Consider the following 17500-nt stretch of genomic DNA (forward strand, 5'->3'; position numbering starts at 1 on the left):
GCCTGGCGAGGATCTGCAATCTCTGACTGGTCTTTTTTTTTTATTTTGCAACTGTACTTTAAGTGTTTGTGGAATACACATCATACATTTATGGACTTATCCTTCCTCGACTCCATCATCGAGGACAACCCGTTCTGACAGCTCGAGGATAAGGTGATCCGATCTCATGTGGAAGGATCTTGAGAGGTTCTGATGTCCTCGTTTTTCTAATTTTATAATGATACCAGCAAGGGTACCCGCCATTGCCCAGTGATGTTCTAATCCTGTTGGCATTTTTAATAAATCTATTTTTTTTGTGGGGGCCTAAAAAACCTTTCCTCATCCACTATGGAATGGGGTCGGGGATCATTTAATATTACTTTTCACATCGCTATAAAGGCTTACATAAAAAAAATATAAATATTTTATCCAATTTTTTTTTTCCAAAATGTTCAATTTTTCTTTTTTGCCGAAAACACTCCACAGTACTCATTGATGAACCTCTGCAAATTTGTCGAAAATCCATTTTGGCCATCTCTGAGAAAAATGGCGACACACAGACACACAAGCATCTCTTATTGTATAGATTGTGCATCATCATGTGTGCTTGCATGGTGTGAAAGTCGCCCACTGTTACTTGCCTGTAGGCTTTGTGCGATGCTCATCCTCTGATATTCAACTGTTTCGTGACCCAGCTCCAGTGAACAAACCAACTCCTCTGGATCGTCAGGCCGCCTACGTCGCGCCACACCAAATGGGGTGAATGGGGATTTCTTGGGCTGGGGATGAGGGTGGATTTATGTTAAAAACTAGTATAAAAGCCCGTCAAAAATGACGGATTGGAATTATTTTATTAAAAATATTCAAGGAAACTGGAAGACATGATGCTTCGTAGCAAGAAAAAGCATTATTTTAAAACACTACATGTACGAATGTGATTATATTTTCTTTATCTTATGGGATGTTTCATTTCCACAATAAAGCCTCCTGAACATGCCAAAGTCTGAAGCCTCGGCCTAGTGTCAGGTGTGCTTATATCTTCGTTATTTATTAGACACCCTACAGACATAAATGAACATTCATTTTACTTTAGGCGCATGTTACACATCACGTGCAGTGAATTTCACCTTCCTACGCCTTGTATTTCTTGTTATTTTTTCAACCATTCTGTACACCGCCCATGAGGCCCAGTTGCAAGTCACTCTACATTTCCAATTGAAGAGATGTAATTACTCCTTTATGAAAAATGTTTTTGGAGTATTTTTTTTAATCCTGAAAAATAGATCATAGTGAGCACACAGTCATGATAAAAGAATGGCTTTAAAACCCCTTCTTAAATCGTCCTTATGAAGGGGGACAGACCAATACACACTGTTATATATCGGTAGATATTTGGCTTCTGCCTCATGTATTCAATAATATTGCTCATTGTGCTGCATCAGAATGATTCTTTACATTTGTATCCTGTTTGGAATTAAAATGCAGGGCAGGATATTGAAAGATGTATGAAATGTTTTGGTAGGAATGTAGAGCAAAGGAACATATCTTTTAATCACAATGTTTTTTAAAGTGAACCTTTTTCTGTGGGGGATTTAGATGTGGATAAATAAGGAGGGGGTAAAATAGATTATCTAATTATATGCATATTCTTCAGCACTGCTCATCTATAATCATGTAACTTCGCAGCAACCAACAACATGAGTTCTGCCATTAGTGTGAATGAGCTGTCTTTAGATATCAGAGAATCTGGTGGCAAAATGGTATCCATGTGATGCTTATTGGGTGGAACAAAGGAAAATGGTTCAAGGTTTTGTTTCTTTCTTTTCCAGAAGGATCTTGTGATATTAGAAAGTCCTGGATATATCATGTTGAAATGAAAGACTTTCACTCCAATGAAGCATGGCAGGTCAATTGTATTCTGTTAATTTTGAACATGATTGCTATGAGTGAAATGTTGAAGATCTGGTCAAAATTGGTGACCACACATTCATAAACCAAACCAGATTCCATCCTATGCAACAAGAGGTGTGCATCTCAATTCTTTGTCCCCCACCTATCTGACAATGTCAGAGACGGGGACATTAAAATGAGCTCTGACCGACTGACTGACCAACTGATCATCCGTTAATATACTTTGGTGTTTGTGGTATTTCAAAAACTATTGAACATTTGGCTTTCATCTTGCAGATATCTATTCCTCATGACATTATCTCAGACTGAATAGATGAGATGGTGATTAGCTGAATTATTTTGCCATGGCAATCATCTCGGTAACTTGGCTTGTGTACGTGATATATATATTTTTAAACATTCAAGATTTGGCTTTCATATGTCACAGATGTATTCCTCATGCCACCAAAAGACGGGGGGCTTAGAGGATCAACTCCTTGTTTTGTATATATATATATATATATATATATATATATATATATATATATATATTTTTTTTTTTTTTTTTTTTAAATGAGGTAAATACAGTATAGCATTTAGTGGTGGTAGATTCTGCACCCACTGAGACTTCTTGCTCGACACTGCACCAACTCAGGTACAGCAGTGACCTATTGATAAAGACACAATTTGGATCCCAGACGTAGGTTCAAATTTCCATGTCATAAATGGATTGTGAACAAAAACTCAACTGACTTATTAACGATCTTCGGGATCAGATAATCACATGACTGGACTAACCAACTCAACTCCAACAAAGTCCTCTGCAGATGTAATTTTGCTCGATTGTAGCACAGTGTGTGTAGACACTGAACAGGAACCAACCAAGCGAATGTCTGGGGATGTCTCGGCATGAGCTGTGCATAAAACCATGACCTGTTTCTTTTGTCCACGTTCTTATGCAATCGTAAAATCAATATATGGAAGACATGAGTACATTTAACACTTGAAGTATGATGCAAATCCAGCAGGATTGCTGAATAATTCGTAATCCAGGCGAGGTTTAACTGTACGTTCCTGTTATAACTCAGTTTGTCACCTTTATTTTGGCAGTGGGGATGAGAGGCATGTAGTTAGAAGACTCGGACATCTCTCGTTTGTGTTGCTGTGCTGCACGTCCCACAAGCAGGCAGAAGTTGAGGGAAAGGTGTCGGCGCAGAAGGCTCTTACTGGGTGCAATGCTGAGCATGGAGGCGAGGGTCTCCACTGTGAATCGTGGCTCTAGCACCTGAAGGGATGTCCACACAAGTGTGCCAAGGATAGATGAGGGGATTATTTGTGAAACATCTTATTCATTCAGAAAGCTTTTTTTAAAAAACATGGAAAATACAGGGTGACCAAAAATTATCGTACCAAATTCAAACCCTAAGAAATAAAAAATGAAATGAAATACAACAATGCAGTTTACTGCTTGTGAAAGAGCATTTCGAAAAGTTTTATTGTCAATATCATAATCCGAATCCGAATGGACCTCTGGGGACTGTGCTCGAACGACTCAAATGTATTCAACCTCTGGCCTAGCCCTTTCAATTCAATAGAGCTGTTTTACATATATATATATATATATATATATATATATATATATATATATATATATATATATATATATATATATATATATACATGCAATGTGCAGACAAAGAGAAGTGCTTTGACAATGTGTGCTTATAAATGACATTGCATAGTAATAGAATCAGAATTTTAGTCGGCTTAAAAATAACAGTGAATAAGAAATAGCTTCATTGCGATGGGTGTAGAGAGCCCAAAAACAACATTTTTGTGATGAAATAAGCGGTATGGTTTTTAACATCCATGTCCATTTTATGGATACTGAAACAAAATGTTTACTCTGATTCATTGAGGGTGCAGATTGCATAGGGGTAAAAGCCTTTGTGCAATCAATTAGTTTGTCTTGATGGGACGATAAGGTTTACCGGAGCATAGAAGTTCAAAAATGTCGTGCACTGGGTGGAACTGAACTCGTCTCAGAAGATAGCTTTCACTCTTTTCGCTACACAGGCTCTCGATGGAAGGCAGATCGCATCTCATAATTTTACAAGCAGTCTTTACTGTCCCGTTAAGTGGGGATCGGTCATCCCACGTCGAGCTGCCATACAAGACAGTGAAAGACGGTGTCACTGCCTGATATAATTTGATCAACACAGGATGACTGACACCAAAACTTTTCAGCCTTCTAAGAAAGAACAATCATTGCTGAGCTTTCTTCACATAGCAATTGGTGTTTATCTCCCACTTAATGCCATCAGAAATATGTATGCCAAGAAATTCAAAATAAGTGACAATTTCAACTTCCACATCGTGAATAATCGAGGATCGAATGGGAATTTTTTTTTTTTTGTGAAAGTCAACAATAATTTCCTTTGTCTTTGTGATGTTGAGTTCGAGATTATTTGGAGAATACCATTCGACAAGTTTTTCGACTTGATTATGGTGATCACTTCCATCACTGTTGCCAATAAGTTCAGCAACAGTCGTATCGTCTGCAAATTTCACCACCAGCGAGCTATCAGATGATGCGACACAATCACGAGTAAACAAAAGATGCTATCAGTCTCCATAAACTTTTCGTGCCACTCACGAATAGATTTTCTCAATGGTGGCTGCCTTCCACAGGTCACCCTGAAACTTTGTTAAACTGTTTAGGTGATTTGGTCTCTCTAAACCAGGTAACACACTGCACTTTTTGTTGTGGGGATTCCATTTGCATTAAATGTGACATCATGTGTCATAGATGACACCAGAAAAGGAAAAATGAGGCTATAAAATTTTTATAAATGTTCTTTCACATGCAGTAAAGCACATCATTGTATCCAATTTCCTTATTTATTTATTTATTTATTTATTATGGTCTGAATTTGAATCGATAATTTGTGGCCACCCTGAACATCATATGATGACCAACGTTGGTTTATGGAGCTTCCACATACAGCATTGTTGTAAGAACTGTCAGCGTGTGACATGAAAGTTAACGAGTGCTCAGCACAATCAGATGAGATGTGGATTATAAATGATAGTCCATTGGAGCTCACCATCAGAGCACCGTGTACACCGCTGCCTCGTAGATTGGCCGCATACTCGGCCAAATCGATGGAACGCATCCAGGCCATAACACGGGCATTGGACCAGCGAGAAACATCGCACTCACCACCGTCCTGTGTGTACATGTGGTACTCGTATCTCAAAACCATGAAAGGACATCTTGCAATGAACAAGCCCCTGGCATTTGAGTAACAGTAAGATAAAAAAAAAATGTTCTTAAAGAAAACTTAAGTGAAGAAAAAGACCTTTAACTGTTTTTACAGCCAGAATCTTATATTTTTCAACACACGCTACCCCTCCGTACCTCACCGATTATACGTATCAACCTTCCTTCAAATATTGCATTGGAGGTGGGTGTTCAGCTTAGAATTCAGGAGGTGAACTTGGAGTGGGATTCTGGATTAATGCTTGTGACCTGGACAGGCTGGGCGAGGATGAATGGTTGAAAGGATGGGGGAAGTTAAGCAATTGAAAACAGAGTCCACAAACCCACCTGTGGTGTGCGAGAAGCATCCCATTCTACTTAGCCTCTGACTAAGATAGGCGAGTTCAACTTTTGACTCAATCGCGTCCTGGTAAACAAGATCATGGGTAGCATCTACACCAGCCTTGCAAAGGATGATACTTTGAATGAAGGCATCATACACTGAAATGAGCTGAAAGTGGTTTACAATGGATGCAGCACTGGAGAATACCTAGGTGTTGGTCTGACTTGGAATCAGGTGTAGTGATGTCCATGCAAGTCAGATTGTGAGGCATTGGAACTCTGGGAACTGCAGCTTTTCCAGTGGGTATCTAGAGAAGTAGACTGCCGGGGTTGAAAGTCGATCCTTGCCCTGGAATAGCATCAGCAGACGAATTGGAAGATTTGGATAATTTGGAAGATAATTTGAAATTTTCAACTTCGAGACTGGTCTCCCATCACTACTTTCTCCAACATCAATTCATCCTGGGAATTCTTTCAAAGAAACTTGCCCTCCCTCATGCACAGATTTATCCCCTCTCATCTTCAGTTGTCCTTCCCTTCCTCCCACCCATGGTTTACTGAAGCTTGTGGTGAGGCAGTTGGCCTGAAACAACTTGCCTTTGCCTCATGGAAAGCAAACCCAACCGAGGGTAATCTCAGTTCCAACCATAAAGCTCAGAACAAGTGTGTATCTACCCTCAGGAGAGGCAGAAAACAACATCTTTCCAAGCTCAAGTCTGAACTTTCAAATCTCTCTCCCTCCTCAAAATCCTGGTGGCATCTAATCAAATCTGTTTCTGATGTATGTCCCCCCTCCATCACCTCCCTTACCTCAAATAGCCGCACTGCAGATACCGCACGTGAAAAGGCTGAATGCCTAAACTCGGTGTTTGCAGCTAAATCTTGTGTCCAAAACCCATCACTTTCTCTACCCACCTTACCCAGTCGCACCGAACTGTCCCTGGACTCTGTGTCCTTTTCTCCTGATAAGGTGGAGAGCTTGCTGTCAAACCTCGACTCAGATTCTGCAACCGGTCCAGACGGCATCAGCCCACGTGTCCTAAAAACCTGCTCTTCTGCTCTTGCTCATCCTCTCTCTGTTCTATTCACCCTCTCATTTGCTCAAGGTCATCATTCTGCCATCTGCTTGGAAATCAGCAAACATTACTGCACTGCATAAAAAAGGTGCAAAAACAGATTCCTGCAACTACAGACCAATCAGCCTTCTCCCAATCATCAGCAAGGTTATGTAATCCATCACCGCTTCAGACATTAAATCCTCCCTCTTCTCCAATGGCTTGATTTCCAATCATCAATTTGGTTTCAGACAAGGTCACTCGACCCTGGATATGCTGCTTCTGCTCTCCCAACAATGGATGGAGGTGTTCAATGCCAGACATGAAATCAGAGCCATATCTCTAGACATATCGCGTGCCTTTGACATGGTCGAGCACCCTGCCCTACTCACCAAACTCTCTTCCATGGTATCCAAGGCCATCTCCACTCATGCTCGCAGACTTCCTCTCCTGTCACAGTCAACGTGTGGCCCTAAATGGAGTTCTTTCATCCCCTCTTCCTGTCCAGGCTGGAATTCCTCAAGGTAGCGTTCTGGGCCCTGTTCTTTTTCTGGTTTTCATTAATTATCTCTCCGACTCTCTGGAAAATCCTCTTTATCTGTTTGCTGATGACTCCACCCTCTGCCGTACCATTTGTCATCCCTCAGACCGGCAAGCAGCAGCTTCTTCGCTCACTACAGATCTGGATAAAATCACAAACTGGTCAAAGACGTGGAACATATCTTTCAATCCGCACAAATCTCACACTCTCACTATGTCTCTCCGAAAGGACCGTTTGCCAACCACCACCTCCCCTCCCCCCCCCATCCACTTTCTCAACAATCCTCTGGAAGAAGTCCTTTCTTTCAAGCTTCTGGGTCTCTATCTGCCATGATCTTTCCTGGGAAAGCCACATTTCCAACTTGGCCTCCAAAGCCAGTCACCAACTGGGAATCCTCCATCGTGCAAAGTCCTTCCTCAGCCCACCTAAGCTCCTGACCACATACAAAGCTTTCATCCGCAGCCCAATTGAGTACTGCTCTGCCCTATGGGCTGGTGCGCCTGCCTCCCACCTTTCTCGGCTTCACGCTGCAGAAATCAAGGCATTTGGGTTCATTGGCATCTCCCATGATGAGGCTGAGTCTTTGGGCCTCTCACTCTCTCACCGCAGACTGGTTGGTGGTCTTTCTGTCTTCTACCATCTCCTCTCCAGTATCGCCACCCCGTGCTGTTTCTGCGATTTGTCCCCACCATTTTTCCGCAGGGTGCTCAAGGTCTGCCAAGAACCCCCTTCTGGTAAAACTACCAAAATCACGAATCACTACTGCTCACCTTCACTCTTTCATTCCTCTTTTTTCCCGCCTTTGGAATAAACTCCCTCACTCGATTCATTCCCATTCTTTCCTCCAGGCCTTCAAAACATCTGTTCACCACCACCTTTTATCGTCCCCCATCCAATTCCTCGATATTTTCTACCCCCGTTAATCCACCTCAAACCCACCTCCTTCAAATTCCCTGCTTTCATTCCTGACAGTCCCTGTAATGTCCATCTTGTATTCCCCATGTTCCCCGCCCCATCCCTCTCCCTTCCACAGATCTAATGTCTCTGTTCCCCACTGTTTTGTCCTTCCCACTCCTGTCCCTCTTGTCTCATGCCCCCCCCTTGCTTTGTGTTGTGTGTTAGCTCTCATACGAGCCTCAAGAAGGTATACAAAAAAAAGGTAGGGTTCCAGACAGTATAAAAAAACTCGAGAGAGAGGGCCCTTATCTCTTGCTTGAAACTTTGTGCATCCATCTGTTGTTACGTTAAAAGAAGCAACATGTCAATGGTAAAACTTCTATTTTGGAAGCCAAATTGATGCTCAGAGGATAGAAAGTTACAGGAGAGACAATGCTTGGGGTCTGCAACATGATGGATTCCATCACTTTGGCTGAACTGAGATGGGAGAACAGCTCAGAATCAATATCCGAATGAAGAGCCTCATAGATGGAATCGTCACAGCTTGGGGATCATAGACCACACTAAGAAATATTAGGTTACAGAGAGACAAGGGCTGTGGTGAACCGAGTTATGGACATACACTGTAACACCTCCACCAAGACGTGAGCTGGGTCAGTCAAAGCGAAGGAGGGAGTACCTCAGAGTGGGATAGGGGATGGGGGATGGGGGAGGAGACAGATGAGTTGGCAACATTATGTATGAGAAAGGTTTGTACTGTGAGTCAATAAGCAGAGATGCGCACGCAACGTGGACCGATCTGAGAATATTATCTAAAGCACATGTCAAAAATCCACAGAGTAAGGGAGTAGACAGTATGAGAGACTGGAGGGATTGGAGCTGTAGAAACATTTTATCATGATGGGTTTGAGGGGGATAAAATAAATAAATTTATGATAATTAAAACTTGGTATTAAAATGAAAATGTTAAACCTAAAGTAAAATGTACTCAAATATGATATTATTCTTTTTAAGTATGTATCCATTTGGAATTAACATAATTATATTTTTCCTTCGTATGGAAAGATCACCTGTATATTAAATGTGTAAACAGGTTGAACTTTGCCAGTAAGTTGAATATAAGAAGAATTGCCTGTCATTTTAAAAACTATCTAAAGGAATTTTTAAAAGACACAAACAAGTTGGAATGTGGATTTAAGAAGGTGTCCAGATGTATTCACGAAGCTCTGGTCACTTCAAGATAATATATTTCCCCAGTTTTGGGAGAAGCAGACTGATTTTTAACCGACATAAGATGAAAACTTGTTTTAATTGCCATTAGAGTTGGCATTTGACGTCATTCTTGTATTCTGTGCGATTAATATTTCTGGGTTTGAATATGTGTTCCACCCATTTAAGCAGGAGCTGTCAAAGAAGACTGAAGATAAGGCTCACCTGGAAATTGTCAAGACCGGGCGAACTGGCGTCAGTGTCAGAAAATTATAAAAAAAAAACTGTGTATTACTGGAAACTATATAAAGATGAAGATTCTCCGGTTATATTGAGAGATCTGGAGTAAATTTGTCTGTCCAGAATCTCCTGTGCTTGCACATATAATCCGTTTGTTTGTTCAATAAATGTTTTAAAATTGTACTGATGTTGTGTGTCTGTATCTACAGACCCTTGTAGGGGGGAGAAGGAGTGGTGGAGATGGATTGAAGGGAGAGTGGGAAGGTTGTAAAAGTGGGAAGAAGGAACAGGGCAGGAGATATAAGGAGTGGGAGAGATGGAAGCTCCAGAGCTAATTGGGAACTAAGGTTTGAGACTGGAGAGCTGTGGGTAAGGGATGGGTAGAGATGAGGAGAAGATGGTGGTGGGGTGGGGGGGGTGAGCTGTGGGACAAATGGGTGGGTTGAGAGCCAAGGGGTAGGCTACAAGACAAAGGGTTGGGCGAAAGCCATGGGACAAAAGGGGTGCTACGGGGGAAAAGGGATGAGGGAGAGCCGGAGGTGAAAGCGGTGGGGAAGACCCACGAGGAAAAGGGGTGGAGGAGAGCCATTGGGAAAAGGAGTGGAGGAGAGGGGTTGGGGAGAGCCACTGGGAAGGAGGTGCTGGAGAACTGCTGGGAGTGGGATGGTGTAGAGCTGTTGGGAAGGGCGTGGGGGAAAGCCGCTGAGAAGGGAGTTGTGGAGAGCTGCTTGAAAATGGTGGTGCAGAGTTGTGTGGGAAGGGTGTGTGTGTGTGTGTGGGGGGGGGAGAGTAATGAGGGGGGGGGGTATGGGGGAGAGCCACAGTGGAAGGAGTGGGGGAGAGCCATGGGCTTAAGGGGTGGAGGAGCAATGCAGCAAAGGGGTGGTCAAAGTCATGGGTAAAAGGGGTGGGTGGAGAGTTTTAAGGGAAAGGGTGGGTGAGAGCCAGTTGGGAAAAACGTGGGGTATTGGGGGAGTGGGATGGTGGAGAGCAGCTGGAAACGGGGGTGTTGTTGATCTCCTGGTAGGTGGTGGTGGAGAGCAGTGGGAAAAAAGCGTGGTGGATAGCTCTAGTGAAAGGGGTGGTGGGGAACAGTGGGGAAGAGAATAGAGATGTTTTTTTTTGTATTTTACAGTTTTTCCCTCAAAGAATGAAGAAAATTAGTTTTTGTTTTTTTGTATTAAATCATACATTAGAGAGGATTTTGAGGAGGCTGAATCAAGCATGGCGATAGAGATAGGGAGGAATGATCCACTGTCACTTGAAGTGTTCATTTTCTGCTCACATTCACTTTGGCCTTTTGCTCTGCTACCTTCACCGACCCAGTGTTTCGTATAAAGGTGCTTCGCAATCACATTGTGGCCTACCTCATTCTGCAAGCTCCATCACTGTTATAGCCAAAGTCACAATCTCTCTGCATGACCTATATTTGGAGGAGAAATCATCGATGTACTAATACAATACAATATGCACATCGAGGGCAGCACCTGTGTGTTTGGACGTACAAAGCAGTCTGGGCGGAAGCCGTGTGAGCGCAGAACCTGTATCGCTCGTTTGATGCTCACATGGTGCAGCTGACTCGTTACTTTGAGCAGCAGCAGGTCATCCTGGGAGACACGTAAGGTAAGCACACAATTTAAATACAACGCACATGTATCACACGGGACAAAGTTTTTTTTTGATTTAACAAGCTTTACACATGTGGCCAGTAAGCGAATGCTTGACATACACTGCATCATGTTTACATTAGAATGTGCTCATATGGTGTACACAAGGCCTTAGGGGCTGTATACAAAACACGTGATGCTTTGGGGGCAGGAGTGTTTCCTGGAGCATCACAGAGTGTCACATGGGAGGGGGTAGGAGGGTGTCAGAAACACAGTCACGTGACTTCATCTTCACCGGAGCAACCATCTTGGATTTCCCTTCACCACAACAAGACATGTCGATTTAGGAAAAATTCTTGCTTTTGGTTGAATTCATCTAAATCATTAATTTGAAACTATGAGAGGACATTTCTGCAAAGGAGAAAACAGAAAGTTCTACGAGTGGTTTGTAAAATTTGGAGGGAGCTATAAAGGGCAAAAGTAACTCATTGAATGAGCTGTTGGATACCACCAATTAAAAATAATAATATAACAAAAAAAAAACTTGTCAAGATTTTGAAAACACAATATTGCTCTTATTCAGTGACATACAAGTGAGGTTTAGGCAAAGTGTCACTGAGCGTTCCAGTGAGGAGAGGAGGTGTTAAAAAACTGCCAAAAAAAGAGCCACACATTTTGTGTACAGCCCCTAATAGTCAGGGAACCGAGTTCTAAATCTGAATGTATTAATGTAGAATTACCACTTTCACAATACCTGCACAAAGTTTTACCAAATTCAGACCCTTCCTTCAACAGGATTGGTTGGCCTAATGGTTAGACCGTCTATTCAGAGTCTGCGAGGTCGGCAGTTAGAACCTCGGATGAGTCATACGAATGTTCACACGTCATCAGTGATCAATTATTTGGAAAGAGTAAGGTTTCCAAATTTGCAGAGGACACTATGGTTGGAGTTAAAGTAGACAGCAGAGAGGGGGGTCATTAGGTTCAGGAAAGTTGAGATACTAATGGATTTGGCAAAAGATTGGCAGAGGCAGTTTAACAAAAAGAAATGTAAGGTGTTGGGGGTGGGTAAGAATAATTTAAATAAGGATTATGTAATGCAAGGGACAGGAATTGGAGTGTGTGACACAGGAGAAGGATCTGGGGATGTCAATAGATAGGGGGGAGGGGTAATCAGACAGGACAATGCTAGGCAGATAGAGGGAAAGGAAACCAAGGTTGAGGTTGTGTTCGCAGGAGGATAAATTTATAAATCAAATGAGGTAGTGCTTAAGCTATACAGAATTTGAGTGAGATCTCATCTGGAATATTGTGTTCTGTTTTTGTCACCATGTCTGAGGAAGGAGATGGCTGTCATAAGAAGGGATCAGCACAGAGCAAGTATTTTATTCCAGGTCTAGTCAGACTAAGCTCTGAGGAGTAACTGAAGGAATCAAGACTTTAAACATTAGAAAGGAGGAGATTACCAGTAGATCTGATGGAGATATTTATGATGATGAAGGATATGGACAAAATAAGTGCAGAAGAGCTTTTTCAGCTGAATTGATACTGGCAGGACCAGGGGCCACAGTTTCAGAGTAAAGAAGAGGAGAGTTAGGATGGTAGTAAGGCCACCTTACTACTATCTTTATGAGGGTATTACCATTGAAGGGTCTTTCACTTAGGAGCAGCAAATGAATGGGGTAGTCTCCCTAGAAAGGTTAGTGGTAGCAGAAACAGTAGATGGACTTCAATTTGAGCTATATCGGTATCTAGTAACAGTTTGGATTGGGGGGTACTTGGATATTTGTGGGATTGCGCAAGCTCGATGGTCCAAATGACCTTCTGCAGTATTGAAGTTCTTCGTAAGGGAGCTCATATCATATTATTATATTTCTTCATGGTGGAAAACGTTTAATGCTGTGGAGTGTTTGTAAAGATTTGGATTTGGGTGAGGGTGCACAAAATTGTATTCACAACCGTTCATCTTGCTTGGGAATCAAATTTTTAAAAAGTATAGCAATACATGAAGGGTGAGCACCTTACCACAGTCATATAGTGTAACATGCGGCCATCCACACGTGCCTCGTGAAACGTCTCTTTGTACTGTTGTAAACCCACATCGTCCAACCAACCTGCATGGCAATGGGCACTCATTATGTTGCATGATGGAACTCTCTCCTTTCCATCAGGTGTGGTTGGAAGGGGCACATTGGGTTAAATTCTTGAAAACAAGTTAATTTGCAATTTCAGTGAAAATTACTTCAATAATTACATCATAATATGTTACTTTGTCCTTATGAAATGCATTTTGTATAAGCAAGTTGAAGAGGATGAAGAAGAAGAAAGTGTTATTGAATGATTAACATCACCTTTCTAGCATGTATCGAAGTCTGTCACAAATGCCTGAATTGAATGTTCACAGAAGTTTTAATCACATTAATGAGTGGGGAATATCATCAAATTAATTATTTTCAAGTCAACCTGACATTTCCCTCTGTCCTTCTCTCAATCACTGGAAAGTGTGGAGGAGAGAGAGAGGGCTTAAATGTGTTTAATGAAAAATAAACCCCAGCCTTTAGCATTATAATGTAAAATACAAAGGTACACACTTGATTGCCTGGAGCCAGCAAGCGTCCCACTCATTACTGTACAGAGACGAGATAAATAAAAGAGGTTCAAACCATGAGAGATAGCGAGTAGCATGAAAATGATGGTTAGGGATCTTTTACCAAAATTTATCAAATAATTTATGATCAAACAATGAAATATTAAAGCACAACTTTAATATTCCCATTATAGGCACTATTTTTATACAATACTGTTAGTATTGTATCAGTGGGTTTTTTTGTTGTCTAACTGTCTCTTAAAGTTTAATTTCCTTATGTCTTTATTACAGATGTTGCAGCACTGTGTATTATTTTTGGGGTAGGTTGCCATTGGATTCATCCAATGTTGATTTTGTGTTTGTGAGAAGAAAGGTGTGAATTGTAGTATTTATAGTCCTTATTACATACATCACAATGAGTTATATTCACCACATTTATATATGAGCATATTATTCGTCGCTGACCAGTTTCACTGGAGGGGACTATAGGTTTGCTCTCCATCTGTCTGTCCATCTGTCCCATCTGAGGTTTTTCAGACTTTTTTTCCCCATATCCTTTGGCATATTCAACTGAAACTTGGCAGATGGCTTTATTATGTTAAGTTGCAGAAAAAGTCCAAGTTTCAGGGCGTTTCACCAATTTTTCACAGAGTTATACCCTTTTTAGACTTAGAAAATATCACCGGAAGGGGACATATATTGCAAAGCAATTCTCACTCTTGTTTAAAATTATTTTTTACCTCCGTTACTGAGGGAGGTTACATTTTCACCCTTCTCTTTTTGTCTGTTTGTCTGTCTGTGAGCACGATGTCTCAAAAAGTTATGGAGGGATTTGGACGAAACCTGGTGGACAGGTTAGGTGTGTAACAAGGACGAATTAATTCGAATTTGGTGAAGATCTGGACTCGGATTCAAATACCAGAAATTTTTGAAAAATTTTGAAGTGATTCTTCACCATTGAAAGATAGGACCAAAAACAATATCTAATACGATATCTCAAAAATTTATGGACAGATTGGGTATGTAAGAAGGACGACTCAATTAGATTCTGGTGTAGATCTGAATCAGGATCCAGATATGAGAATTTTTTAATTGTTTAAGTTACTCTTTACCATTGAGAGATGGAACCAAAAACGATATTATAGCATGGTATTTCTAAAAAAATTAAAAAAGAGAAAACTTGGTGGATGAGTTGCATCGGTGACAGAAACAAGCTGATTAGATTTTGGTTCAGGTACGGATATAGATCCGGCCTATCAGTGGGATACAGTGGGAAGGTGTGTGCACATTACAGAGTGCTGTTTTAGTTTTAAATGAGTTTTTCTCATGATATATATCGAAAGATTATATAAAATGATTTTTATGAAAATATTTTTAATTGCTGTATTTATATATTGAGAAAGGTTACTTAAATGATTTTTATGAAAGATTACATAAATTATTTTCATGAGACTACTTTAAAATGACTGTATTTATATTTTGAGAAAGATTATTTAAAATGATTTTTATGAGAATACCTTTAATCACTGAATTTATATATTGAGAAAGATTATTTAAAATTATTTTTGTGAGAATACTTTCAATTGCTTTATGCATATATTGAGAAGGAATATTTAAAATGATTTTTAAGAGAATACATTTAGTCTCTGCATTTACATGTTAAGAAAGATTATTTGAAATGATTTTTATGAGAATACCTTTAATTGCTGTATTTATATATATTGAGAAAGATTATTTAAAATTATTTTGGTGAGAATACTTTCAATCACTGTACGTATATATTGAGAAAGATTATTTAAAATAATTTTTATGAGAACACTTTCAGTATCTATATTTATTTATTAAGATGATTATGTAAAATGTTTTTGAATGAGAACATTTTGAAATTGCTGCATTTATATGTTGAGAAAGATTATTTCAAATGATTTTTCATGAAAATATTTTTGAATCGCTGTATTTATATATTGAGAAAGATTATGTAAAATGATTTTTATGAGAATACCTTGAATCGCTGAATTTATATATCTTGAGGAAGATTATTTAAAATGATTTTTTTATGAGAATACCTTTAATTGCTGTATTTATATATTGAGAAAGATTATTTAAAATGATTTTTATGAGAATACCTTAAATTGCTGCATTTATTTATTGAGAAAGATTATTTGAAATTATTCTTGTGAGAATAGTTTCAATCGCTGGATGTATATATTGAGAAAGATAATTTAAAATGATTTTTTTGAGAATATTTTTTCATTGCTGTATTTATAAATGAAGAAAGATAATTTAAAATTATTTTTATGACAATACCTTTAATTTCTGTATGTATTTTTTGAGAAAGATGATTTAAAATGATTTTTATGAGAATACCTTTAATTGCTGTATTTATATATTGAAAAAAATTACTTAAAATTATTTTCGTGAGAATACCTTCAATCGCTGAGTTTATATATTGACAAAGATTATTTAAAATGTTTTTTGTGAGAATACCTTTAATCACTGAATTTATATATCTTGAGAAAGATTATTGAAAATGATTTTATGAGAATACCTTTAATTGCTGTATGTATTTATTGAGAAAGATAATTTGAAATTATTTTTGTGAGAATACTTTCAATTGCTGGATGTGTATATTGAGAAAGATAATTTAAAATGATTTTTATGAGAATATTTTTGATTGCTGAATTTATATATTGAGAAAGATAATTTAAAATAATTTTTATGAGAATACCTTTAGTTGCTGTATTTAAATATTGAGAAAGATTATGTGAAATTATTTTTGTGAGAATACTTTCAATCGCTGAATTTATATACTGAGAAAGACAGTTTAAAATATTTTTTTTACGATAATACCTGTAATTGCTGTAGTAAATATTGAGAAAGATTATTCGAAATTATTTTTGTGAGAATACTTTGAATCGCTGAAGTTATAAATTGAGAAAGATGATTTAAAATGATTTTTATGAGAATACCTTAAATTGCTGTATTTATTTATTGAGAAAGATTATTTGAAATTATTCTTGTGAGAATAGTTTCAATCGCTGGATGTATATATTGAGAAAGATAATTTAAAATGATTTTTTTGAGAATATTTTTTCATTGCTGTATTTATAAATGAAGAAAGATAATTTAAAATTATTTTTATGACAATACCTTTAATTTCTGTATGTATTTTTTGAGAAAGATGATTTAAAATGATTTTTATGAGAATACCTTTAATTGCTGTATTTATATATTGAAAAAGATTATTTAAAATTATTTTCGTGAGAATACATTCAATCGCTGAGTTTATATATTGACAAAGATTATTTAAAATGTTTTTTGTGAGAATACCTTTAATCACTGAATTTATATATCTTGAGAAAGATTATTGAAAATGATTTTATGAGAATACCTTTAATTGCTGTATGTATTTATTGAGAAAGATAATTTGAAATTATTTTTGTGAGAATACTTTCAATTGCTGGATGTGTATATTGAGAAAGATAATTTAAAATGATTTTTATGAGAATATTTTTGATTGCTGAATTTATATATTGAGAAAGATAATTTAAAATAATTTTTATGAGAATACCTTTAGTTGCTGTATTTAAATATTGAGAAAGATTATGTGAAATTATTTTTGTGAGAATACTTTCAATCGCTGAATTTATACATTGAGAAAGATGATTTTAAATGATTTTGATGAGAACACTTTTAATTGCCGTACTTATATATTGAGAAAGATGATTTAAAATGATTTTTACGACAATACCTTTAATCGCTGTATTTATATATTGAGAAAGATGATTTAAAATGATTTTTATGAGAATACCTTTAATTGCTATACTGCATTTATATATTGAGAAAGATTATTCAAAATGATTTTTATGACAATACATTTAATCGCTGTAC

At 38.4% G+C, this 17500-nt stretch overlaps 1 protein-coding gene across 8 annotated transcripts in view; it reads right to left on the reverse strand.

Annotated features, from left to right (window-relative positions):
* Positions 1-17500, reverse strand: part of LOC147025940 (liprin-beta-1-like) — a 129920-nt gene that overhangs the window by 21204 nt on the left and 91216 nt on the right. For all 8 annotated transcript variants that reach the window (XM_085880863.1, XM_085880864.1, XM_085880858.1 and 5 more), the window contains 5 exons: positions 13048-13136; positions 10903-11022; positions 4977-5099; positions 2966-3154; positions 621-758 (listed from right to left, as the gene is read on the reverse strand). In XM_085880863.1, the coding sequence (XP_085736989.1) occupies positions 621-758; positions 2966-3154; positions 4977-5099; positions 10903-11022; positions 13048-13136 (659 nt within the window). The remainder of the gene's footprint in view (positions 1-620; positions 759-2965; positions 3155-4976; positions 5100-10902; positions 11023-13047; positions 13137-17500) is intronic.

This window comes from Eptatretus burgeri, chromosome 5 (genome assembly GCF_056783735.1).
Source record: "Eptatretus burgeri isolate ZD-2024b chromosome 5, Ebu_testis_v1, whole genome shotgun sequence".
Classification (NCBI taxonomy): domain Eukaryota; kingdom Metazoa; phylum Chordata; class Myxini; order Myxiniformes; family Myxinidae; genus Eptatretus; species Eptatretus burgeri.